Here is a 26058-nt window from a genome sequence, read left to right as displayed (position 1 = left end):
TGAGGCGATAATGCTTAAAATTCACTGTGGTTTATTTTATTCTTACGTGAAAGAGAAACCTCTTAATTCATGACTACACTTTACAGTATATATCCATATACACATTTTAGAAAATCCCATTTTAAATATTTCCACTGGTTCCAAAATAAACCCAAGTGAATATTAACAATAATTGTGTACTGTAAGAGGCCATCTGAACAACACTCCTTCCACAGCATTGGCAGGCTAAGTTCTATTGCACATCCAGATAAAATAGTAGCAATATAATTTGGCACCAGATTAAACCTTAAACTTGATGACAATTGTTGCACTTTAAATGGCTACTCAAAGAACTAATCAGCTAATACTTTTGGCAATCAACAAAAACGGAAATAAATACTATCAGGTTTTTCCTTCTTACTCAGCCCTGCCACAGCCCATCACAGTTCAGTGCTTGTTTTCATGTCTTTGTCAGAGAGGTAGTGCATGTGGTTGAGGAGGCCTCCCCAGTGTTATGTACTCATGAGCTAGTAGTCACTAAGAAATACAAGATGATGGAATAAAATAACAAACCACGGCTAAACAATTAAAACGAACAATTAAACCTTGGACCTTTGATTACAAAAAAAAGTTGGTTACAAGTATGACCACAATTGCTACATATGTCTGGAATAATGTAAATGTTTACAATTGATGGTCTGATAGTTACAAAAAGAATATATAAGTGTTTTTAAGCACTTGTATGATCTAACAGCACCATCAGGAGTAAAAGTTCAACAAAGTCAAATGTGGACGTAGTCGTGCAGAGACGGCGTAAGTGGAGGAAGAAGGTGAACATTTTTCATAATTTTAACAAAGAATACATTTATCAGGTTTTCTCTTGACGTGGGCATAAACAAAAATGAAATATACACAAGTGACGGTAACAAGAAAAATACTGTCAGTCACCACCTGATAAATCTAATTGAATTAGAAAACAATACATTGGAAAATGTATATTGTATTTTAACAGCAAGAGGATGTGGTAGTGTATTTGTGGTTTTAGTTTGCTCCAGTTCAGCATTTGAGAAATGTAACATTCTGTGTGAGATGAAGGCAAATAGTTGGAGCCTTTCTGAGGTACCAGCAGTTTTACATTCGGAAACTGGAACATGATTCAATAAAGAAACGGATATTCGGTGTGCAATTTGTGCCAGTCCAAAGCCAGGATAAACGTAGAGTTGTATATTCAGATATGGGGTGTACAATTGTGCTGCTCACAAAGATACAGTGAGGTTAAGAAGTGACTCTGTTAGAATTCTATAATACTAATAATAATTCTATACAATTCAGTTTATTAAATCATGATACAAATGGAAATGATGTAGGAGTATCGAGTAGTAAATGTTTTTAGTCATTTACTGAACTCTCACTGCCAAGAAAGTAAGACTTGAGTAATGCTAAATAGTTATTGGCACAAGCAACAGCAATGAAAGTGAGAAATTCTTCATATTTTTCTTTCCCTGTAGGTTTTTTGTCCTTTCTTTTTTTTTTTTTTAGAAAATGTAATTTGTTAAGTGTTTTTATTATAATTTCAATCATATTGAACACTTTTCATAGGGTAAAATCAATTAGGAGCATCCTGTGCAGTTTGTGACATGATGTGTGGTTACATATAGTGTATATGTAGCTAATACAGATTATATAAATAGAGAATATATGTGATGCGCTGCTGAGACACACATGGAGTGAGGTATAAATGTAATTAGGATTGTTAAAAGGCTTCAGTTGAATATGACAATGACTTGTCCTTTCTGAATCTATGAACTATACATTTGGGCATCTACAAAAGATTCTACAAGAAAATCAAGACGCTGAATGTTAATATAACATATCTGATATCAAATTTAAATAACCACACATTTGGTTAATTTAGCAATGTCTTCTACTAGCAGGATTTAGTATCTCTACATATTTACACTACCAGACAAGTCATGAGTATTTACAGGTGGGTAGACACTTTCATTTGGAAACTAGTGATAAAGCACTACTTTAAAGTTTGGAAAATTATGCCATATTTTCGGCAATGTTTCTGTCAATGTATGCCCTGAATATTTTCCTCCAATTTACCTCGTTATCTGTCAAGTTTGTTTGGATTGACTAAAGGTTTTGGAAGCCATTTTAGAAGGAAGAACATAGATGATTGTAATGGGTTAAGAAACAGACAAATTGGTCATGCTTACTACTTAAGAGTAGTATGTGCTGTTTGGAGAGTTTGATTGTGTGCACCAATTATGAATGACCATGACAATACATTTACTAAAATAAGATGTATAACAGTGTTTGGGGTATAAAATGTGAGCATCGCCGACATGTTGAGGTGCAGTCGTGCAGGTGGGCCAGTGTGGTACAGAACATGGGTGTAGAGGGGTCTAGAGGGCGGTGAGTCGTCCCGTGAGCGCCGCCTGAAGCTCTGATGGCAGAAATACCCCCAGCTCTGTGATGATGCCTCCTGTAATGAGCTGATGTGGAGTCACGTCAAAGGCGGGGTTCCATACTTCAATACCTGGACAGAAATGGTAATGATTAACCTTTAGGTGTTGCCACAGTGAACTAGATAGTGATTTTACAGGGTTTGTACACCAACTGCAAATATTGAGTAGCGGAACATAGGGGTGAAGCATCTTTCCCAGGGAAGGACGTAATTAAAATCATTGTTGACACAAAATGCCTCCTAATAGACACAATCTGTCCATTAGGTGCGTCTCTGCTTTTCTTGACACTGCCCACACAATCACTTCTTTAAGATACGCTGCATCCTGAGGGGGAAGAGTGAGAGACGCTACGGCTCGTGAGAGGGAATCTGAAATGAAAGCCGTAATACTAGTGGCCAATCTATAAACTTATTCTTTGGCTCAGGACCAGCTAAATGTTGTTTGGGGGAAGAAAAAAACAGTCCACACAATGTTATTGATCATTAGAAAGTATTAAACATGATTTGGCCTCTGTGAGTTGAGGCCACAAATTATTACTATTAATTTCTCTCATTCTCACAGACTAAAAGAGCCAATAACACAATTAGATTTTGTTCCTAAATATCCAAAATGTAATTCTGCAAACACAGTTTTGGGGTCTATAAACTCATCTCAGCTGACGTCAGTTGAAATCTGCTCAGGGCTTAGGGTGAAGCTCGTCCATGTCTCCCTCAGAACCCCTCACCAATACAAGTGCTTCTCACGGCTACAATATTTTAGCATTACAGCTAATTGATGAAATATGGGATATTTTGTCGTTTCCAGATTTTTGTCCAGTTGTGACTATCTAAATTATGATTTAGATTTATTGTGCTGCCCAACCAACCAAAATCCATACGAATAAATGTGATGTAGCAAAAAACATGTGTGAATAATGCTCAATTGTGCTCAATAAAATAAATTAAAACAAACATAAAAGCCCATTGAGAGGCCATAGTAAAAATGTAATGACAAACATACCTGCAATCTGCGAGTTTAGGGATACAATCATTTTGGTCAATTTGAACTATCTTATAGTTCAATTTAAAATACTGATTAAGTGAACCTTTTATCTCTGTATGACAATTGACTACTTAAAACAAATCTGAATAATCTAATGTTCAACAATATGATTAGTTTACATTTTTAATATTTAAAATAAATGTACCATGAAATAAACAACAACAACACAGTCGAATAACAACCAATAGTTTTAAATTACCTGGGGCAGCAATGGGGACTCCGTTTATGCTGGTGAGTTCCTCTGGAGGGCGCACTTCAATGATAATGTCCCTGCCACTCTCCAGGCTGAGGTCACATGATGTGCTGGGTGCTGCCACATAGAAGGGGATGCCATGGTGTTTGGCTGCGATGGCCAGCTGATACGTGCCCACTTTATTTGCTGTATCTCCATTGGCCACAACTCTGTCTGCTCCCACCACCACCGCTGAAAAAGCATTCAAATGTTACTGGTACAGGAAGTATTTTAATAGGTCCTTCAGCATTTCCGTTATTGATCAACGGGTGAGAAAATCCATTGTATAATACTCAAAGTGAAAAACACCACATTTAATAAATAAATTGTGGTGTTGGTAATAATCGGGATCAGTAAGAATCATCATGACACCTTACTGTTGAACAAATTACAGTAGACTTTATTTATCTAAAAAAAAAGTCCCACTGAGATATACCAAACTTTTTTTTTGCAGGTCAGTCCAGGCCCCAGATAAGATAAGATGGCACGCTTATGTTAGAGTGGTAGGGGAAAACTGAACAGATCTTCAGACACTGAGAGAAGATGTGTTCTACGCAGACACAGAAAACCACAATGCCACTGTGCAGGTACAGTACATGCCGTCTGAAGAATGGCTGAGACCCGAACGTCACAAGTGGTGTTACTGAAAGAAAAAACTTGGGAGCTCCAAAGTACTGCTGTGGACGCACTTGTCCCACGCCACAATATCCCAATAAACACAGTACAATGAGGTTGAGGGCATAATGTCACACTTTAAGGACACAATTACAAACCTGTGATGTCCATTTCCCTCATGGTGAGGGCAGCCATACTGTCTGTGATGAGAGTGGCAGGGATGCCCTCGGCCACTGCCTCATACGCTGTCAGCCTGGAGCCCTGGTTGTACGGCCGTGTCTCTGTGCAGTACATGCGCTTCAGCCGGCCCAGCGTGTGCAGACTCCTCACCACACCTAAGTACACACAGCACGGTTTACAATGAGAATGAATGAGAAAGACAAACTGCAGTTCTATTAATTTAATGTGATTGATTGTGGCACCAATTCAATAAGTCCAACTGAAACAATCAGCAAAAAAGGAATATGTTACAATCTACAATAAAACATTTTAACTTCAAAAGTTTTTTGGCAGTTTATGGTTTAGGTCTTTGCACTGACGAAGGCCTTCAATATTTAATATTCAATACATTGAACAATTACACACAATAATAATGGCATAGTATTTGTCAATCATACAAATGCCATTTGAGAACTTAAAGCCAACATGACAATTGGGACCAATCAAAAAGCCAGATTAATTGTTGGAACATCATTGAGCAATGTCAAAATTAAGTTTTATTGCCATTATCGGTGACTGGTCCCTGCCCTCCATCTGTAATAAATGTGTAAAGCATTCCTTTTAAAAATGTAACTGTGCCCTTTTCAAAAGATTCAAGCATCAGTGGTAGTGTGCAAAACCTTCTCCAAATCATTACTTTGTAATATGGTAAAAAAATTTAAACTACGGTAAACAAAAAGCACATCAATTTGCAGCTCACAGTAAAAATATCTAAAGACTTTTACCTGAATTTTAATATCATAAAGAAAAAAACGAAATGTACACCAAATTGCACTAGTGACAAATGAGTAGTTTCATTTAATAATTGTGCTAAGTGCAACAACAAAATTAGTCGTTTTTAAAATGTAACAATTTTTAAAGTATCCTATTCTCCTTATTTCTACATCACTTGGATAGACAAGGAAATGGAGTTTGATTAAGTTTTTGTTGTGGATCCGGATCTCTGTAACGATAGACAAGAGGCTGTGAAATCCATTAGCAGAAGTCAACTCGCTCTGAGTGCTTCTTGTTGCCCCTAATACCCCATGCATAAACATAATGCCATTGATTTTCCATCCGACCAACTTAACTCTTTTATATTAAAGCTTTTACACGGTCAGTGCTATTTTGGGCCAACAGGAGAGAAGCAGCAAAACCTTTGCACTCTTCGCAGCGTAGGGTGGACTGTAGTCCAAAAACACAACAAGTTCAAAGACATTTGTCCATTGGTAATAATGTAAAGTGCACTACGTAACTTAACCGGTGAACTGTCCGTCACCGACTGGTCTTGCTTTTTTCATTGTGTATTTAAAGTTGCCATGGAAATGTTATTGCTTTGCCTGAATGTTCAACAATGTAGCATTAATTGTTTCTATATTGCATTAATTGAATTACAGGTGTTTTATTGCACAAAAACGATGCATATATACATCCATGTAAGTTACATTGCAGCATGCTTTTTTCTTACCTAGTGCAGTGCCGTACCCAGCAGTTGCCAGGGAGCCAGTGTTGCAGTGCGTGAGGATAGTCACAGAGTCCCTTGGGACACCGGACAGGATGTGCTGGGCCCCATAGTTCCCAATCTTCCTGTTATCGTTGACATCACGCTCCAACATGTCTTCGATCCAGGCAATTACACTGGAAAAGAGGCAACAGCGCGATATGGGAATGTGAGAAGGGGCTCAGTCCGGAAGCAAACGCACAACGACTGGGTCACAGAAGTAAGGTATTGTATATGCAAGGGTAAAGTTACAGTAGACTGTTATTTTAAGAACATGATTATTTTAAAGTGATGGACCCAAGGAGGAATAATGAGGATCCATAAAAACAAAAAAAGTCAGCTTCTCGTATCGTCAAAGGTTACAAATTGCAACAAAAATGCAAATGATTTTCCTAATTTAGAACCATGAAGGGCCCACCTCTCTCTGAGCTGCTCCGAGTTCTTCTCCATGCTCTCGTTTTCAGCAAACTCCATGAGCTCTCTGGCAGCACGACCCATGTTGACTGCAGTGGGACGGGCTGAGGTCAGGTGACACAGGGACTCTCTGATGAAGGTCACAGGGTCATCGCCCCCGGCACCAGCTCGCAGCTCCACAGCTAAACTCAGGCAGCCAACTATGGCTATGGCAGGAGCACCTCGTACCTGAGAGGAAAGGGCAGAAAGTTATATTTATTTTATTTTAGCTCCAGTCTGAATGCTGTGTTTGGTCATCTTCTATTCCCTTAATATATAATACTGGAAGGAATTTTAAATGTTAAGGTAATTTATTTTGTTCATGTCTGTGCAGGTCCCTTCTCACCCTGGACTATTTGAGCCACTCCCCTCAGGCAGGAGGCTATGGTCCATCTGGACCAGAACCTCCCGTCATAAGTTTATTTTCCTCTGCCGTTGGACTCATGAACACTTCTTAAACACTGTCACTTTAACCATAATTTAATCACTCACTGCACTGTTCACTTTCTGTACTACACATGTATATCTGTACAACTGTAAATTTGTGTACATATTAAGCCTATTTTTAATTTTTATTCTTTTTTTTTTCTTATCCCATAGTAGACTTAAATTGTTCCTCTTTTGACTTATTCATTATTTTGTTTTATGTTGCACCGAATCACCAAGATAAGTTCTTATGTTTGTGAATTTTATTAATTGACAATGGCAATAAACCCTTTCTGATTCTGATGGTTTTATGTTGTGTACTTTGACACAACTAAAAATCAAAATGCCACTTACGGAAAACAGATATAATTAAAAGTACAAATGAACCATTTCCATTCAGATGTACCAATTTACCAAAAGACAAATCATCGATGGAGAAGCCAATTTAACTCTTTGAAAACTAATCTAGAGGTCATACATTTATGTCACTTGCCTATGTGCAACCGTGGTAAAGCATCAGCCCAGACCTTGCAACGTCTCTATTAGACATAAAATGATGTCATCTGATGAGCCTTTCAAGTCATTTCTTCAGGCATAGGCTTTTATCATCATGACATCATTCTGAAAGCTTATGGCACATGCCATCACTGGCAAATAGACTAAGGAGGCAATTGTGGGAGTGTTTCGCTCTTTAATTAAATCAACAGGCGCAAGAATGGGCAGTTTTAGATTCCATGGGGTTAAAATTAGGAGATTGAAGATCCCAGAGTGTACAACACAAGAACAACTAGGTGAACAAAAACCCTGGCAAAGGACATTAATAATTCATCAACAATCTCTAAAGGAAAATGAGGAGGAGGCATACTCGGGGTGGGTGCTGATCCCAGTGGAGTGATAGTGTGACAAAGACTAGATTATGGACCGTTTTAAAGGCTGTGTGGGATCATGCAGGTGCACTGGAGTCCAGGGCGGATCAGGCACGAGCGGGGGCTCGCACGGCAATACATGGGGTGCACAATGGTGGCACAAAGAGCCCGAGAAGCCACAGCGTGCGCAGGGCTAAAGGAGGAGACGCCTGCTTACCTTCATAGATTTGATGGACTCGTACGCGTCCTGGACTGAGCGGATCTCATCGTAGACGGTCTTGAGGGGCAGGAGGAGCTGGTTGAGGACCTGCAAAGAGCCGGCCTTGTAGCGGATGGCTTCTAGCGTCATGACCCAAACAGCGAGGCGGGATGGCGGGGACGAGAAGACGCACGGACCGGTGGCGGCGGAGGCACCACTCTCTCTCTCACACACACTCACACACTCTCTCCAGACGCTGAACGTAAGTGACCGCGGCCTGGCTGTCTGTCTGCGGCCCCGGGGCAGGGAGGATGAAGAGGAGCGGGAGGAAGGTGCGGCGTGGATGAGCGGAGTGGGAGGATAAAAGGTAGCGAGGACTGGAAATCTATGCACATTGACAGACAGGCAGCAGCAGCAGCCAGGCAGACACGGAACCACGTGTCCACTCAACCAGGAAGCCCCGACAAGCTCCGCACCGAGGCCACGCCCACCCCGACCAGAGCGGGGCGTCCAATTTCCTCAAGACACCCCAACAACAATGCACCATCCCCCCTCGTATGTTTCCTCTTTGTCAGGGGAAATTTCACATTCAAATGCGATATTAGCATAACATCGAAACCCCAAGCTCCCTCCACGTCTATTTTGGGGTTGCTTTTATTGTTCCACATAAAAAGCAAAAACATGCGGGGTAGGGAGGAGATATTGCTTTTATTTCGTTCACCAACGAATACATTACATTATAATCCCAAAATGGGTCAAACAAAAATATGACAGCCAAAGAGCATATATATTATAGTATACAAATATTACATAGACCTATACAATGATTCGTAATGAGTTGATGAAAATCTCAAATGTTTTACTGCTACCAAAATGGTCCACCAAATCAGCAAAAAGTTAAAGAGAGTGGGTGTTATTTGGAGAGTGAGTCACCAGTGGGACAGCCCTCCCCAACCCCAAAAACACATCTCCCCTGGTAGAATTAGTCTGCCATCACCAGCAGGACTGGCATTTCACTCCATCATTATGTGTGGATATGTTAATAGAACACCGTTACATACACATGTGCAAGTATTGCTTCTGTTCTGTAAAGAGAAAAGCTCCAGGATAGAACAAACAATTAGCAAATTGACTTCTGCCACGAGGAGCAATGAAAAAAGGGCTGAGAATAGCCATTGCCTGTCTGAGAATTTACTATGATTTAAAAAACATCCTTGATTCAAAGCATTAAAAAAAACTACACTGCCTCAGTAATTAAATCGTAATGTAGGTCTAATTATATTTGTTTAAAGATTTTTAGTATAAACATAGAAACAAAATATATTTGGTGATGGGTAATAAAAGTATGATTAGTTCAGAGATGAGCATCATGGTTCAATTTCATGCACCAGCCACAAATGAAGTGTCACAATAACATGAGTCACGCAAACTAAAATAACATGTGTTGTTTGCGGTTCAGAATCACAAATCAGGTTGTAATATTACAAAAATGTAATATCTTTTGCAATTTTGAGCTTTGCCCAATGAAATAAAATCATAGCACACAGAATACCATGAAAAACACCCTCAAATATTTCTTTAATTTATATAGTTTGATGGGTCAAAAATGTCTTCATAGAATTACTGGTTAATGGTCAACGTTTTGCCCCAATTTTTTTGTGATAATCAATTTAAAGAACTCCCATCCCAGTTTATGTCCACTTGAAGACATCAAACATTTCCCGGTGGAGAGGAGCCACAACAAAAATTGCGCTTCTAACACCCTTCTTTGCTAGCCCTAAAGGCGACTTGATCTCAGCGTCTCCTTGGTGACACAGACACTAATCCTTCATTATGGGATGTAGGCTGCGGCGCCCCGAAAGCCCCACTTTTTATATTCTCATATCACAGCACTGCAAATGGGGCAGATTACTGTAATCTGGAAACACTGGAGCAAACAGATTAGATTAAGCTCATTTCACAGATAAAATACAGGGATAAAACACATTGGTTTGATGGCTATATGCACTGGTAGTTACAAACACACACTTATATAGGCACATAATGACGAGTAAACAAATACACAAATTGGACGAAGGATTCTGAGACCACTTGCCTATTTCTAATTGTCATAATTAGGTCTGAACAATTTCTGAAAGATATCAAATTTTTCAATTGCGCAATATGATGGATACTGAACACTACAGACTGGGGACCACCCACAAATAAAAGGTGCCAGACACCCCAACAACAACTTGATTTGGAAATATCCCGATGATCACAATCAGATCATAAAAAGATCAAGAATCAAGATCAAAAATGTGCTAAAATGTACTCGTAAATGCTTTGTTTGAGGTTTTAAGTAATGCATAATTATGAACGGACAGAGAAAGTATTCACCAAAGTACAAAAATATAACTGAGGCAATAGTGATATTTTAACCACATTATATTATTTTACAAATAAAATATCTACCGCCTTTTTTTTTTTTACCCAAAAGGAGATATTCCGTCTGATCCAGTCAATAGATCTCCAAATTTGTGGTACTCTCTTGCGCTTTTATTTGCGCTTTTTCAGATTTGAATCCAAAAGGTTGGGGTCTAATGCATTCCACACACAAACAAAAAATATGGGTATAACCTTTTGACCAGTGAAGTAACTCCTCAAAGTGTTTTGAAAAAATGAATGAAACACTTCAAGAGAAGGCCAAGAGAAATGTTGTAGTGTTTAGAATAGTGCAAATATAGCCTGCATGTGTACAGCTCTGAGTAAATGTCCCGGCTTGCTGCAGGTTAATGGAAGCTAAACTGACCCAAGTTTCCATGCGGGAATCTGTAATTATGCTGAAGGTGCTTTAAGTACCGACTGTAGTGTTTCTAAATGAGGGATGATAACAGTATTCAGGTCTAGCGTGGCATTCCTTGTTCCCTCTTAGCCAGTGCGTTTCCTTTGGAGTGATTCAAGCTGCAACAAGGAAAGAAGAGATAAAGTTTCTAAAGCGATTTAGAAACAAACCAAAACAACAGATTGCAAAATAATTACCTCTTGTTCTACCATCCTCATCCTGCCGAGAGCATCCTTAGCAGCATCCTAGAATATAAATGTAAATCGTTAATGCATAAACACATTTTAGGAAGTGTATAAACAACAAAAAGAACACTGCGCTTTATAATTCAATCAAAAATGACCGACTACATTGTCTTTGTTAAAGTTACCACAGTAAGTGATTAGAGATTTCTCTATTGACAAGTCAAGAATCAACATTTACTCACTCTGTTTCCTTGGCTGGAGTATTTCTTTATTGAGTCGGAAAGCCCTTGTGCAAATCGTTTCAGCACATTTTCATATTCTGCAACAAATAATGGGTAAAGGCAAGGAAAGGCACAAAGGTTAGGTTTCACTGTACAATAATAGACGAAAGAGTGGAAAGAATAAGGCTGTTTACCATTTAGCAGAGCAGGCGAAGCGCGTTCAAGTTGAGCTTTCTGCCATTGTAATCGATTTGCAACGTCCTTGTACTGTTGTATAAGGTCCGGCGGAGGGTCGCGTCGGTTTTTACGATACTCCGCAATCTGAGAGACGTAAGATGTTACGTGGTGTCGGACGAAAGCGAAGCAAGCCTATAAAACAACAGAAACCGCTACCTTTCTCTCAAACCTCTCCTTGTCAAAGTTGAGCAGGCTGAAGCTGTGGAGTTTGTACTGAGGTGGAGAGCTCCTGTTGACATGGCTGCTGCTCCTGCCGTCGCTGCTCGTTTCATTTCTGTGCTTGGATCGAGGAGAAGGCGCCTAAAAAGAAGGAAAGGTCACACATAGAAAATAACTGCAATGTCAATCTAACCGCCATAACGGCAAACTGAACATTGCACGAAGGAACCAAAAGCACCCTATAGTATGCACAGTCAGTTCTACCAAACGGAAAACAATAATTACAATAATGGATGTCTAATATGGATATAATATATGTACATGAAAATATACTTTATGAATGAAACTATATAATACCTAATAGGAAATGAGATGATTGTTTGGTATACACAATCTTGGGCGTTAGGTTATAGTTACACGTTACTCACCCTTTCCTTTTGTCTCTCTGGAGGCGACAGAGTAGACACTGGCTCCAGAATCAGCCACTTCTCTGTGACGGGCTGCAGATGAGCTCCAGACACTGGCTCTCGAATCTTCACTCTCACCTCCAGCTTTCCTCCAGTGGCTTTACGTCCATCCATCACCTGCACAACTCCCAATCATTGTAATGGTGGACATGTTGCACACTTTGTGTATGGTAATAGTTGTTACCTCTATGAACTCCCTGAAGTCACAGTTGTTCTCTAGCGCCTCCAGCTTCACCTGAGCAGTACCCACAACTCTGTCATTTTTGAAGAAACCACTGAAAAAACAAAATATAATATATAATTATGTATTATCATTGTATTCATTCTTGTGGCATTTAGACTTGTTGTGGCATTTAGACTTGTTGTTTTACCCTTTATGGATTATCTCAAATTTGATTCCTTTGGACTGGATAACTCGTTTGAAGGCTCGATGTGACCGGTTTATGTTGAGTTTGAACTGCTCTTTAAACTCTGGGTTGTTGCTGCCTTTCACTGTGCCGGTCTTGTCTTGTTGGGCTTCTTCCTACAGTTCAATTATAACAATGTTAACAATAGGTCAGTTTAATCCCTCATTCATCCAGGACTGATCCATTGTAGAAAAAGATTCAGTTGTAGTCATCTGGGCACTGTTTTAGAAAACCAAGACGTTTCGAATCTCATCATTCCATTATGAAGTTTGACCGGTGGCTTACTCAGAATAGGATAAGTATCCACATTTTCAGACTAGATCCGCAGATTGAGACTGACTCTTGGATGCGAGGTCAAAACCTGTTTTTTTGTGTCCAGATAACTACAACTGAAGTTTTTTCTGCATTGTTAATATATTTTAAACCTCTATCTATTTAAAAGGGAGGGTTTTCTAAGTGTAGACTTACTGTACTGGGAAAGGGGAACTCAAACTTCACACTGGCATCTAGATCGTTAGGCGAGACACCTGAAAATAGAGCAATACTGTGGGTGTCGTGTTCATGTGAATGCAGCACATTACTGCTTCGTTATTTCTGAGGCAGCGCAGCCTACCTGGAGGTGCTTGCAGGTTGACACCTTTGATGATGTATAGTATCATGTCATTAGGTGTTAGGTTTGGATAGACCCTACAGAAAAATAAGCAGCACTTTGAGTGACAGGCATGAGTACACAAGAACAACTGTTGGATGTAATCGCACATGGGAAGGACTCATCCATTGTGCTCAAGCCTAAACTGGCGCAAAATAAATATTTGAAGCCAAACATTTCCATATAACACAGTGTTATTTTTAGCTCTTTACTGAGTTTTCCTGAAATACTTGTGTAGTTTGACAGTTAAAAAGGTTTCATTCTGACTTCATAGTGTTTATGGTCCTCTCCTCTGTGCGACACTTAGGAACTGGATGTCCTTTAGCGTAGGCATTTCTCAGTATCTCTATGCTCTTCATACATTCCCCCATCAGCTTCCCCAACCTGCAAAGTTGAAGCAAAATGTTGTAACAAATCATTTGTAACCTCAAATGGGTAGAAACAACAGTTATAAGCACCAAGATTCTTACTTGAAGGCCTCAGCGATGTTGCCTTGCTCAGTGAACTGTTGACAAAGGCTCAAGCATTTCTAAAAAAAGAAAAAAAACATAACCAACCCAAAACAGCTTTAACAAAATTGTAAACTCATTAAAACTGAGTTTCAGCAAGAAAGTCTCTACCTCATGCTGCTTTTTGAGAAGCTCCATCAGAGCATGGTACTGTTCACTGGAGCGCGCTGAAATTGATGGTGAAGAACGGGAACGCAACAGAGAAAAATCCTCCTCATTTATTGGAGCCATTGGAACCTAAAACAGATGTTACAAGTATTTAATCAAATATTACTACACCCTAATCAGAAACTGTGATAACAAAAATAGTGAGCTAAACCTAGGGGCAAGTACATTTCATTTGAGACTTGTATTTATAATTTTCAATTATGGCAATGGTCATGTTGGGTACGGCAATACAAGACATTACCGTTTTGAAAAAATATTTTTGACGTATCTTTTGACCAAGACACTATACAAACATCTCAATACTAGGAATTTGTTGAAAATTAATTTTGTGTGTTGAGAGCAAGTCTAAATACATAATAATAACCTTTCTGATGTCAACAGGAAGTCCAGACTTGGCAGCTTCGATCATGGGGTCTAATCCTTTAGCATGTCTCAGGTGTTGTGCAGCTCCTGTCATATCCTACAGAAAACAACACAATGCTTATACTAATAAAATAAACCAAAAGCAGGCATTTCCATTTTGAAACAAAAATAAAAAGGAACGTAAAGGAACCCATCTGCTTACCTTCATCTGTTTTGAGCGAAGAGCTGCACGTACAAAAGCCTGTCGCCTTAGCAACAGGAAATCTAATTGCAGTTGGGCTGAAAGAATAATTAAGAAAAACAAAGTCTCAGTTACAAAATTATAAATCAGTGTTTAAATACAAACCATGCATCACCAAACATACAGTAGCAATTCTCTCACGGTCGGATAACAGAGCCCAATATTCCTAAAAAGAAAATGTCTGCAGTAATTTATTACTTTTTCATTATTCAGCCACAAGGATCACTCTCTCCTTGTACTGATACTTAGAGGCAGTTGGATTATGAAGGGCATCTGGAGTAAAAACACTATGGAATAATTATGCAAAGTATGGCAAGACTGGAGGAATAAATATATATAATATATATATGTTGTTGTGACTACATAAGTCAAATCTATATATGAAAAACACATTTATTGAACTTCATTATGTGTGTCCTATACCACTGTTTGAGAATCACAACACACCTTTAGGTGCTAGTTTGATGGCGGCTTGAGGAGCAGGCGATTTGGCTTTCTGCGCCGGTGGGCGAGCTCCAGACTGTAAAAGAAAACAACAAATAAAGTTACTTTTTTAGGGTTATTATTATAAATAAATACATTATACTCTGTATCTACCTGCGTTGCATCAATGAAATTTCCCCATGTGGGACAATAAAGGAATATCTTATCTTATTTTATACAGCGTATTCAATTGCTGGTGAAATTACTGCAAAATCACTTAAAAAACAGATTTAAAAAAGCTTTCATATATTATACCGTAGTCCCTTTAGGGGTGTCTTCGTCATCATCATCTGCTTCGACATCCTGATTTGCAATTTTCATAGCCGTTTCCAGGACTCCCATGAAGTTGCGGTCGCCCCCCTCTGAGCCTTGAAGTGGTGGACAGCCTAAAACACCCATATATGTTTTAGATAAAAGTCAGTCAAAAATACAGACAAAATATCATGAATTTACCTGGTGGCATAGGGAGATCTGACAAGTTTACAGGTCGTCCAGCTTTCTGAGCTTTGATTCCATCTTGGTATTGCTTAAGGATTATTATACACAATGAGGGTGACAATGTTATTTTTGAGCACATATAGTCATCATGTAGTACAACAACATTCTATTCCCATTATGGTTTGCTAGTCATCAGAACACTGCTTGGAAGATTTTTTGCCAGAAAATAAGTAATCAATAACCAACGTGTAACCAATGTGTACCCAATATCACTGCCTACCTTGACAATGCGCTGGTGCATGCGAGCCTTGCGGTCATCCCCTTTGCTCTTGGCTCCCTCTGCTGCTGACTTGTATATTTCCATTCTTTGCTGTAACGCTTCAGCTACTGTCTTGGGGGCAGGAAGGCCTTTGAAATGAATATACACAAGAAGTGTTAATTTCAAGTGAAAGCAAATTTAAAAATTGTGCTTATTAAATGATGTTTGAACAGATGTCTTACTTGCTGGGTTTATATGAGTTTGAGCAGCCGGAGCAGCAGGAGCAGCAGGAGTAGCAGGAGCAGCAGAAGTGACAGGTTTAGAGGAAGACTGAGAAACAGGTGTGGCTGCATCACTGGCATCCCCTGCAGAAGAGCACATGAACCTAGTTAGCTAGATATACTTGTGTAACATATAAAGATGAGTATGTAATAGTTGTGGCCTATAATTTAAACAAACAAACATTTATTATAATCCACTGACCGGGTAGAGGAGGGAGTGAGCTCATGTCAAATGGTTCATTTTTGTCCAGCGCTTCCAGCATTGCATCCATTTCCTGCATAAATTAAGTTATGTAAATCTTACACATGTAATACTGAAACTACCACTATATTTCAAATGAATTTATCAATAAGATCACCTTGGCAACAATGTAGTGTTGTTTGGCCAGATTAATGTCTCCATTTTGTTTGGCATTGATGGCAGCCAACTTGTATTCTCTTTGCCTGGACAACACTGCCTGCTTCAATTCTGAGCGTAGATCATTAATGAGTAAACAGTTACAATTTACAGACATAAACACAAACCTACCCGAGTCCTGAGCATCAGGTCGACTAGGAGTGAGTGGAGAAATGGCAGGGGTGTCCGGGGTGATAGATGCAGCAGCACTGTTTTGAGAAGGAGCAAGATGTGGCTTAGCATTGTAGGCAGGTGGTGCAGATTCTCGAGACGGTTTTTGATTGTGCAGAGAGGGGGCCCTGTCCTCCTGTGGTACTGCTGAAACAACTTCTGGTGAAGCACTGGACATTCCTCCTAAAGCAACAGGAGGCGGCATATCTTCCTCATTTATTGGTTTTCCTTTCTTTACAGACGTTAACATGGTTTGCAAGGTCTAAAGTTCATAAAAGGATGAATATCATCATTATCATCACATGAACAAATAAAGAATCACATTATTACCTTTAATCCACGCTCATATCTTCTTATTTTGCTACTTTCTCCAGCAGCTTTGGCATTAGATATGGCTGTATTGTACATCTGAATACGTTCCATTAATTTTGATTCCACCCCTGTTGCCCCACTGGGCACTGCAGCCGGTGAGTGGGATGTGACGTTGACTTTTGGGGCTGATGGAGTAAAGGCAGGAGGTGTGGGAGCTGAGGTTTCCTCTTCGCTGTCTTCTAAAACCTCATTTAACTCTGCCTGTTGAAACATACAAACATACATACAGCATCAACTATGTATGATACACAAGGACATGAAAGATAATGATACGTAGATTATCTTTTTATTGATATCGCACACTCTGAAAACAGCAGTGATGCGCAAATATAACATGTCTTTCCGATTCAAATTATGAATAATAAAACAAATCTAACCAACAGATCTTCATCCTCAAAATCTTCATCTCCTACATCGTCATCATCTATGTCTTTCATGCAAAGAGCCGCCATTCGCTCAATTTCAGCCATTGCAACGGGGGCTTAATATGAAACAAGAATAAACCATTTAGAATTGAAAAAATATTTCAATGTTATGTATTAACAAGACAAGTTGTCTCACCTCTCCCATCGCCTTTCTTGGGTTGAGGTCTCCCTCCACCACCTGAACCAACCAGATTCATCAGCTCTGCCTCCAGATCTTCATCATTTTCACCATCAGCCATTCCCCCGTCAGGGTTTAGATCAAGTAACAGCCCCATCTTTGCAACAGAAGCATAAACAGAGCGGACAATAGGTAAAGACACGTCAGTGCACATTGTTAATGTATGACAAGCCCTGTTACCTGTTTGGCTCGGGCTGCTCCTTGTCCACGAACAGGTGGGTTTCTACTGCGACTCATTGAAGCTGTTAGTATGGAGTCTCTACAAAGACATTACACATGTTAGATTAATAAAAGACATGTTTCAGTACAATTTTCAGAAAGCTGATTTCTAGCTCTATGTCCAAAATGAGACCCATAACGTTGGAACTATTTTGTCATGTAAATCCATGGGTTTCCTCACAGGTAAAAATATATTCTTGAATGGCAAATGGGAGCTGTTAACCAAAATAATGCATAGAACAGAAAGCTGAAACACAAGATTCAGTTGAGTTACAAAGGGTTTTCACAACATTAATATCTGTTTTCAGACAACTTCCTAACGTGAGCCAACCGCAAACGATTGCACAGGAAACATGCAATACAAAATGCTTTTTGAGTTTCTCTTGCCGATCTTTTTACCAAACTTTCCATTCCTGATTGTTCAAAAGACTGAGAGTCTCTATTCTTGTGTATTTTCGACACAACAGGTGAGTAGTATATAGTTTAAAAATGCAACTTTAAAGAGACCTGTCAAAGCAACTGTAGAATTCACTTCCGCGTCTCCCATAGCAACAGAATATGCTTTACGGCTGAACGAAACGCGCCAATTACTGTCGCAAAAGCCCATCGTAATGTCTAAGAAACTAAAATAAACTTGGTAAGTTGAATATATGACATTAGGTCAATGAATACAACGCGCAATTAAATCTAATATCGATGTGTGAGGTTAAAAGTAACTGTATACACGTATTTACATCCGTAAAAAAAAAATATTTAGCTTGTTTTTTCAATGTTATAGATTTCATCTCTAAGACACAATTTTAGGGGTTAATCCTTGGTAACATGCAGTTTGTCAGTTTTATGTTGTGTACGTGTGTTTATAATTTAATATATAACCGGGAAAAAAATATGACTACATACCATTTTCTCTTTTGTTAATCTAATAATATAGAATTATAAAGAAAATGGCGAAAGGAAAGGCTGTGAACAACAAACAAGGTAAAAGTGTTGCTGTTGAAATTATACAACGCAAAAAAGAATCATCATTTTTTTTGTTCTGTTGTTTACAGAGGCTATGGGGCCACCCAAGACCCGGGGGTCAAGGAAGAGGGGATATCCAGTGGAAAAAAATACTGAAGATGATCATCAGGTCAAATAATCTTTCCATAGAGAGCTTGATTTGCTCTGAATTCTGTGGCAATGATTATTATATTTTATAACTTCCCTGTGTACTACACAGGTCGTGGGGGATTCAAATACAGAAGATACATCAGTGCAATGTCTTAAGTCTCCTAAAGAGGATGGTGACAAGAAATGTATTGAGCCATTGGCGTTATCATCTAGCTCTGATGGAAACACTTATGAAAAGAATGAAGACTCTGAAACCCCTGAAAAACCCCTGCCTACAGCTGGTCCTAAAAGACAGTTAGTCATTAGTTTATCGGCTTGTGGAAATGAGAGCAATAAAAAAAATATAAAGCTACAGAAACAGGTACCAAATGAATGTGACCTATTAGATGATTCTAACAAGTACATTGACGTCAGTGCTGGGATAACGCCTAATGGTTCAGAAGAACAAGTGAATGCAGTGGATAACCACCACAAGATGGAGACAAACCAAGAAGTGGATGAAGTCAAGCAAATATCCATTGAACCAGTGGTTGAAGGCTTAGCCAAGAAGAGGCGAAGGATGGGCATGTGTCGCTTGTCAGAAAATCAGCGGAATCTATTTTTACCTAAATGTGGGAACAGAGCAGAAAAAAATGAGAGGCAGAATGAAAACACAGTAGAAGCTGAAGAAGAAAGGGGATCTTCGGTAGAGATATTATCACTTCAACAACAAGCGACTGAAATGATGTCTCATCATAACAACAGGTCAGGAATAAAGTATATTTTTATAGCTTGTTAGCTTTAATTAATACACATTTGCATGCACAATAATGCCTGCAAGAATTGTTTTTCAATGCACAGCAAGGAAACCAAAGTCGAAACTTCTGCTAATGGGACCACTTTGGTGTGTGAGCCACTGAGCACAGAGGTGCACGCTTCAGAGAATGATCCCAAGGGAGAACTGTACTCTGAACTCATCACAAAGCATCACACACATGCGGAGGAAGGATTACAAAGGAAAGTTATACCCAGAAACTTGTGTAGTGTAAACTGTTTTTAACGGTATGATTTTTGCGATCCATAGGGGAATAATTGAAAGCCAAGACGAGACATTAAACCATCAGTGCAAAGATCAAACAGAGCCTGATTTCATGCAAGCTCCAGATCAACCGCAAGAAATTGAGCATCAGCAAAACAAGTATGTGACCCTTAGTTTAAAAAAGATATATTGTGCATTTTTAATATTACATTTTAATTTTAGGCTCCTATTGAAGCACCCAAGGGTCACCTTACAGAACAGATAAAAACTGTTCCAACAAGCCAATTATAAAAACACATTAAAAACAAAGCAGTGGCTATTATACTGCAAGGTTAAGGGTTTAGGTCCAGCAATGTTCACATTTACAATTTAGTATTAAATTAAAAGGTACCATCATTTTAGATTTTGTTCATTGTAAATCTTAACACTGTTCAAAAATGGCTTAATTATATAAACTGATCAAAATGTATTATTTTGCAAGAATTCTCTGCTGCTGACCCCATCTCTTTGTAGTGACATCTCTTCGTTGCAAGCAGCACATTTTCATGTTTCCATTATGGTGAAAACTTTGCATTGTAGCAACCAGTGGTTATAAGCTAATAAAAGTCAATTTACATAATATGTACCCTATAAAAAATGCTCAATATTGTCACAACTCATTAGAAAAGCCATTTCATTTTACATGTGGGTTTTGCGTCATGATCAATTTGACTAATTTTATTCAGTCACACAATTGTTAGATAATAATTTAATTCTTTTTTTCCCCTAAAACAGGACAAAGACTGAAGAACATACCACAGTTTCAGTATGTGATGAATCGTCTCCAGACTTACAAAACTGGGATAGGGGTCAAAAACATCATTTGGACAAAGAGCAGCAATTAAGCAGGTTTCTTTTTATTTCATCCACAGCATTAAAATGATCATGTCAATTCAATCATTGTATTGTTGAATACATGCATTGTTTTCTTATGTTGTATTGCAGATCTGAAATTGAGGTCAATTTGTCAGCAAAGGTTGTTGATTCTGTGTGTGAGCTTCAAAACCCAGAGTTGCAAACCACCAAAGTTAATTTAGCTGTACCTTTAGAACCAGCAGCACTTTTAAATGAGGAAAAGCAGATGAATGAACAGGAGTCTCAGAAAACATTTTCTAAAATACACAAACAATGTGAAAACAGATATGCAAATAGAGATTACAACCATAGTGAAAACTGTAACGTTCAAATGAATCCGACTGAAGAAGCGCGAATAGAGAAGGAACCCCCTCACCAACCGGACACATACAAGATATCTATGGAGAATCTTCAAGTAATAGGGGAAAATTCAGATTTAATCCATATTTTGTGTTTATTATTTTGATATGTTTCCCATACTATCTCCCTGCAGTGTGAAGAAAACAACCTGCATGATACAAGCTCTTCAATGGTGAACATGGGGCCACCTGAGTGGAGAGAATACGTGTCAGACTCTCAGCTTAACACCATTGACATGACGTAAGGCACCTATAGGGCAGTAACATTTATACTGTTTTGATCATTTTGTATTATTTAAAGATATACTCCTGTGTTTGAAATTGGCTTGTGTTCCAAGTCCCTGGACTTTTAAGTTTCTGACAAGCAGTTCTGACAAGGTTCAGGCCAGAACACTGGGGACTTGTACACCAAGGACTCATTTAGTTAAAAACCTGAAGTCCTTATACTTTAAAGTTAAGTTTATGAATGAAACCTGAGCTTACTAGCACCTAAGGACTTGGCTAGTCCCAAATAACTAGACTTGGACTCAAAGAAATCTACAATTGGTTGGAAGTAATGTATGTCTTTTCATAAAATAGACATCAGGTGATGGATGGTGGAAGCGAGGTTCCTCCTGAACGTTATGAAGATGTCACAGACCTGGTTGGTGGTCTCATCAGAGAACTGTCCTATTTAAAGTAAGTCATTTTTTTGTAGTTAGTTTAGCTTCAGCTTGTGTTTATTTAGCTATTCACAATATGGTGGAAAATAACCCCCAATATTTTTCTTCCTTTCCAACAGTCGAACGGTGATGGCCACTCACCGAGAGCTGGAAACCCTACGTCGCAGGGGTAAAAACTTTGTGGGTAAAAAAAAGGAATAGTCACCAAGAGATGTGTTTTTCTCTGGGGTTTGAGTTCTGAAGAGAAGTGATTTGCATTTATAAGACATAATGTTATTGTTATGTTTGATGGCATGTTTTAATTTTTGCCATAAAGTGTTTTAAAAAGATTTTTCATCCGTTTGCTCTAAAGATGCAAGTGAAAACATACTGGGTTTAAATATTTTTATAAATGCTTTTTTTACAAGACTTGTTAAGATCACAATATTGGTTTGTTATAAGGAGATCAAAAGACATTAAAAATCAACATGTAGGCTACTTCAAACTAAGGCATGATGATGCCTCAGAACAGGCATCAGGTGAGAACACGAACAACCTCTATAATAAAAAGTTAAATTGTCATGTGAGGCTTAAATATTGAAAACATGGGTTCTGTTTTGTGTTAATAATAACGATTCTTCAATGCATGGACAGGAGATTTGAATATGGACATCAGTTGACCACGATTAAAATGTAAAAAAAAAAAAAAAAAAACACACAATTTGTTTCCAAACTAAATATTTGACAGTCGATAGATCGCAAGGCCTTCCCAGCTGGACCACGACTCCAATTAGCTCAGCGCAAAGCAGCTCCGCTTCTCTACAAGGCATGCAAATAAAAAGACAAACAACACAACACACGGATAAATAAACTTTGAACAGTCTATAAAAACGATGGCCCTCGCGCTGAGCCTGTCTGGGGCCTGCTGGGCAAGCTGGTTTAGGGTCTTGACTTTGCGTAAACAGAGCTATAGGCGCTGTCCACTTTAGGACAGAAGCGCTTGGTGTGCGCTTTGGTTCCCGTGGCCCCGCACAGTGGGCACACGTACTGCTGCAGGTAAGGGCACAGCACCTCCCCGCTGTGGTTCTTCAACCAATGCGACCCGTACACCAGTTCAGACTCTCCGTTGTGTTTGCAGAAACTGCAGAACATTCGCTCGGGCGACGCGACTGCCGCGGGTTTGAAGCGTGGCGTCTTCTTGCGCTCCTTTGGGCCCCTGGCATTGTTCAGTTTTTGCGCCGATTTCAAACTCCCAGCTTCTCCGGAAAAGGCCTGTGAGTAACACAAGCCATCTGCAAAGGGGGTGGAAACCATCGGCACCTCGTCGTAGGCTCGAGGCGACGTGGAGCACACGGAGAGCAGTGCACGGCACAGTTCATCCGTCTGCGGGTCAGGAGCAGGAGGCGTGGGGTCTGACGCCTCACTGGTGCCGCTCCGGCCCAGGATCCGTTTGACCGTGTCAGACAAACCCATATAGTCTTTCCAGGGCTGGAAACTTTTGCTCTCCGACTCCATAAAGCTCGGCAGGTGATGGAGCAGCTCCCGCGCGATGTTTCTCATTCTCCTGCCTGCGCCTCAGAGGCTTGTGCTGCGCCGTCTGTTTCCAGAGGAGTTTGCAAACTTTGACACAAGACTTCTGCGCTTCATGCAACTTGATTGGTAATTGCGTACAAGTGTTGAGTGATGGCACACTTCTAGTCACGCAGCCAATCAGAGAGGCCTTTCGCCACGTGCAGGGCTCACTCTCATCCCTTTTTTCGTCCAATCACCAGCTGCGTATCATGCAGCACACTCGTGTCTTTGCATGGTATTATTGTAGAGAATTCTACACGGTTTGTATGTTTTTCTTTCATACTCTCTCTCACACACACACACACACACACACACACACACACACACACACACACACACACACACACACACACACACACACACACACACACACACACACACACACACACACACACACACACACACACACACACACACACACACACACACACACACACACACACACACACACACACACACACACACACACACACACACACACACACACACACACACACACACACACACACACACACAAATCATTGTAACAAAGTTAGAATAATAAAAACATTTATTTGAAATTTAGGAGATCAGTTACATTAAAATAAGTTATGTGTCAAAATGACCAATCTAAGTGAAGTGCAGCCTGGTTGGTCCTGCTGTCCCATATTTCATCTTCTGCACCTCTGAAGGGAGAAAGGGAGAATTATTTGTGTAGCACTGCATTTCTGTAATGGGAATACATATTTTTGGTAGTTTTGTCCCGCTTTCTGGCCTTTTACTGACCCACAGCGGTTATATGACAGGTTGAGTGCAGAATAGAGCTCAGGGGTGCTCGGAGTCTGAACCCTCACCGTCCTGGCATACTCTTCATTCCTCAGGGGCGCAGTGGTTGGGGTGAAGGCCATGTGACGACCAGATGTGTTCAGAGGCTTAATCCCAGACAAGTCTGTGCGAAGATGAAAACATTTAGTTGTTACATTCTCTCAATAAAATGTCACATCTAGACATTTGAATAACTTACTGAGGCCAGTGCTCTCTCGCCTGTTGCTGGACTGTGTTCCTGTCCCAAAAACAGGAGAGTCACACAGAAACTGCTGCTTCAGAAGTGATCCTTTCAGCTGCTCAAAATCACGACGCTTTAACACCATAATGTACAATTCATTAGTCTAAACAAACATTGTACATCCCTATGCAGCTCTGCCCTCATCACCTCATGGCTCAGACGAATAGCAGCAGCAGTAAAAGCTTCTCTCTCCCTTTCAAAAGTCCTCCTCTGCTGCTCGAACTCAGTCCAGCACTCTCGAAGACGGTCCCACTCTTCTACAAAATAGCAATCACCCAGTTCTGATGGGATAGGTGACCCAATGCTACCCTGAAGACAGCAAAGCATTGAATCATAATCTGGAACATTTTTGAAAAGCCATATTAAGTACCTGCAGAAGTTGCTGTTGCATTTGAACAAGTCGCTGACTTTCTTTCAATTCACCTTCTAGTTGTGCCATGAGCTTATCATGATCTGTACCAAACTCGGAGATGCCTAAAAAAAAATGCATTATTTTATTTTGCCTGGCGTAGATCAGATTGAGGGTTTTTATTTTGAATGTATAAATGGACCAAATAAAACAAGCACATTTATTCCTAAAATATAATATGGTTGAACTTTATTGTCCCCATTAGGAAAGTTCTCTACTGCATTTGACCATCCTTCAATACAAAGCTGACAGGATCTAGATTGAGCTAGATTTGGTCAGGATCGCCTTATGGATTTGACGTATTCAGCATGTTTTGAGTTGATGGGGGAAACTGGAGTGTCTAGAGAGTGTCTCCCCCGGACATGGAGAGAAACATGCAAATGCAGCACAGAAAGGCCCAGTCCAGTCCGGGAGTCTCAAACCCATGACCATGATCACCTTGCTGTGAGGAATGAGTGCTAGCCACTCTGCCACACCGTATTTTAGGAGCTCATTTAATACATATCCTATTGTGTGGGCTTTACCTTCATATGTGAATGAGCCCAGTTTCTTTTGCACTCGTCTCCAGCTCTGCACCACACCTCCCGTCACATGGTCGCCAAGCGCTCGCTCTACATGGTCCAGCCGTTTGTCCACAAAGTGAGTTTCATCTTTACAGCCCTCGAGCTCAGACAGTGTCTAAACAGAATGTTATTTATTGGTTACATTCTTTCATTGGTCTGTCTGTCATCATTACCTGCTCCATGTCACTTCTGAGGGCATGTAGAAGAGAGGTGAGACTGTGGCGCAGCTTCATGGCCTCTCTGAGCTCTGCTTCTCTGCGCTCCAGCATCAGGCGAACTGCCTCTTCCTCTTGTTTTCTATTAATAAAATAGATAAAGACATTGGAAATTTCGTTTTAATTTGCAAATCAAAATTTCACCTACTTTGCTGATGGCTGTTCTCGTTTTCCCCGAGCACTTGGTATAGTGTTCAGGATTTTAATTGCTGGACAGACATAAAGAGCAGTGTGAACATAGCATTTAGTCAAAAGTTATGGAGATGTATCTTACTGAAGGCTCTGTCTCTTTCAGTGAATAGTGACAGCCTTTCCTTCATCTTGTTTATGTTCTGCTCTCTGCGTCTCAACTCTGCCTCTTGCTGGTGACACCTTAGCTGCAGCCGAGTGCACTAAGAAGAAAATGGCATGTTCTTGGCAAACTGTTATGGCATGTAAATATCCATGTATCCTCTACATACTTTGGTCCGTTCACATTTCAGCATATCTTGAAGTCTGGATACGTGGTCATCCATCGTCTTAAGCTGCTCCTGAAACAGTACAATGGTTCAAAAAGGACAGCTTCAGATTTATCTAGTAAAAGCTTATTTAACAA

General features: G+C 39.8%; 5 protein-coding genes and 2 long non-coding RNA genes across 7 annotated transcripts; 3 read left to right on the top strand and 4 right to left on the bottom strand.

Annotated features, from left to right (window-relative positions):
• Positions 1 to 11: 11 nt before the first annotated feature.
• mri1 (methylthioribose-1-phosphate isomerase 1) lies at positions 12 to 8455 on the bottom strand. Its single transcript, XM_072463836.1, has 6 exons — positions 8003 to 8455; positions 6459 to 6682; positions 6008 to 6177; positions 4500 to 4676; positions 3694 to 3918; positions 12 to 2524 (listed from the first exon to the last, which is right to left on the bottom strand). The coding sequence occupies exons 1-6, from the start codon at positions 8132 to 8134 to the stop codon at positions 2391 to 2393; spliced, it is 1062 nt and encodes a 353-aa protein (XP_072319937.1). The 5' UTR covers positions 8135 to 8455; the 3' UTR covers positions 12 to 2390.
• Positions 8456 to 9452: 997 nt separating this feature from the next.
• cc2d1a (coiled-coil and C2 domain containing 1A) lies at positions 9453 to 18187 on the bottom strand. Its single transcript, XM_072462672.1, has 28 exons — positions 18145 to 18187; positions 17599 to 17677; positions 17377 to 17515; positions 17193 to 17296; positions 16774 to 17016; positions 16405 to 16705; positions 16235 to 16344; positions 16078 to 16150; positions 15837 to 15959; positions 15616 to 15743; positions 15351 to 15423; positions 15153 to 15283; positions 14862 to 14934; positions 14376 to 14452; positions 14175 to 14270; positions 13754 to 13879; positions 13604 to 13662; positions 13401 to 13517; positions 13098 to 13171; positions 12953 to 13011; positions 12449 to 12600; positions 12262 to 12352; positions 12039 to 12194; positions 11608 to 11751; positions 11409 to 11535; positions 11236 to 11312; positions 11006 to 11053; positions 9453 to 10927 (listed from the first exon to the last, which is right to left on the bottom strand). Exons 2-28 carry the CDS (start codon positions 17653 to 17655, stop codon positions 10895 to 10897), a joined length of 2991 nt encoding a protein of 996 aa, XP_072318773.1. The 5' UTR covers positions 17656 to 17677; positions 18145 to 18187; the 3' UTR covers positions 9453 to 10894.
• Positions 18188 to 18564: 377 nt separating this feature from the next.
• Positions 18565 to 19786, top strand: LOC140377982 (uncharacterized). The gene is made up of 4 exons (XM_072463612.1): positions 18565 to 18615; positions 18687 to 18766; positions 18857 to 19491; positions 19588 to 19786. The coding sequence occupies exons 1-4, from the start codon at positions 18582 to 18584 to the stop codon at positions 19784 to 19786; spliced, it is 948 nt and encodes a 315-aa protein (XP_072319713.1). The 5' UTR covers positions 18565 to 18581.
• Positions 19787 to 19814: 28 nt separating this feature from the next.
• On the top strand, positions 19815 to 21066 carry LOC140377865 (uncharacterized). Its single transcript, XR_011930137.1, has 3 exons — positions 19815 to 19924; positions 20540 to 20653; positions 20750 to 21066. It is a non-coding gene; the product is annotated as an uncharacterized lncRNA (long non-coding RNA).
• Positions 21067 to 21118: 52 nt separating this feature from the next.
• LOC140378266 (uncharacterized) lies at positions 21119 to 21877 on the top strand. Its single transcript, XR_011930159.1, has 3 exons — positions 21119 to 21259; positions 21598 to 21696; positions 21800 to 21877. It is a non-coding gene; the product is annotated as an uncharacterized lncRNA (long non-coding RNA).
• Positions 21878 to 22293: 416 nt separating this feature from the next.
• Positions 22294 to 23252, bottom strand: nanos3 (nanos homolog 3). Its single transcript, XM_072463128.1, has one exon. The coding sequence runs from the start codon at positions 23217 to 23219 to the stop codon at positions 22599 to 22601; it is 621 nt and encodes a 206-aa protein (XP_072319229.1). The 5' UTR covers positions 23220 to 23252; the 3' UTR covers positions 22294 to 22598.
• Positions 23253 to 23801: 549 nt separating this feature from the next.
• Positions 23802 to 25706, bottom strand: LOC140377713 (afadin- and alpha-actinin-binding protein; the record flags this gene model as incomplete). Its single annotated transcript, XM_072463248.1, has 8 exons — positions 23802 to 23896; positions 23997 to 24159; positions 24235 to 24349; positions 24424 to 24585; positions 24647 to 24750; positions 25210 to 25363; positions 25422 to 25545; positions 25612 to 25706. Coding segments are annotated over 8 exons (987 nt in total), but the record flags the coding sequence as incomplete, so codon positions are not given.
• Positions 25707 to 26058: the final 352 nt, after the last annotated feature.

The sequence above is a fragment of the Eucyclogobius newberryi genome, unplaced genomic scaffold (genome assembly GCF_026437365.1).
Source record: "Eucyclogobius newberryi isolate DKJ021-1_F unplaced genomic scaffold, fEucNew1.0.hap1 SCAF_4, whole genome shotgun sequence".
Classification (NCBI taxonomy): Eukaryota; Metazoa; Chordata; class Actinopteri; order Gobiiformes; family Gobiidae; genus Eucyclogobius; species Eucyclogobius newberryi.
This window is presented reverse-complemented; position numbering and strand designations above follow the sequence as displayed.

Coding starts and splice junctions, on each gene's coding strand:
- mri1 (XM_072463836.1), bottom strand. CDS start 8,134: ATGACGCTAGAAGCCATCCGCTACAAGGCCGGCTCTTTGCAGGTCCTC. Junction 6,683..8,002: donor AGTCCATCAAATCTATGAAG/GTAAGCAGGCGT, acceptor CTTTCCTCTCAG/GTACGAGGTGCTCCTGCCAT. Junction 2,525..3,693: donor AGTCCCCATTGCTGCCCCAG/GTAATTTAAAAC, acceptor ATTTCTGTCCAG/GTATTGAAGTATGGAACCCC.
- cc2d1a (XM_072462672.1), bottom strand. CDS start 17,655: ATGAGTCGCAGTAGAAACCCACCTGTTCGTGGACAAGGAGCAGCCCGA. Junction 12,353..12,448: donor TTTGAGATAATCCATAAAGG/GTAAAACAACAA, acceptor TTGTTTTTTCAG/TGGTTTCTTCAAAAATGACA. Junction 11,752..12,038: donor CAGAGAGACAAAAGGAAAGG/GTGAGTAACGTG, acceptor CCTTCTTTTTAG/GCGCCTTCTCCTCGATCCAA.
- LOC140377982 (XM_072463612.1), top strand. CDS start 18,582: ATGGCGAAAGGAAAGGCTGTGAACAACAAACAAG. Junction 18,616..18,686: donor GGCTGTGAACAACAAACAAG/GTAAAAGTGTTG, acceptor TGTTGTTTACAG/AGGCTATGGGGCCACCCAAG. Junction 18,767..18,856: donor ATACTGAAGATGATCATCAG/GTCAAATAATCT, acceptor TGTACTACACAG/GTCGTGGGGGATTCAAATAC.
- nanos3 (XM_072463128.1), bottom strand. CDS start 23,219: ATGAGAAACATCGCGCGGGAGCTGCTCCATCACCTGCCGAGCTTTATG.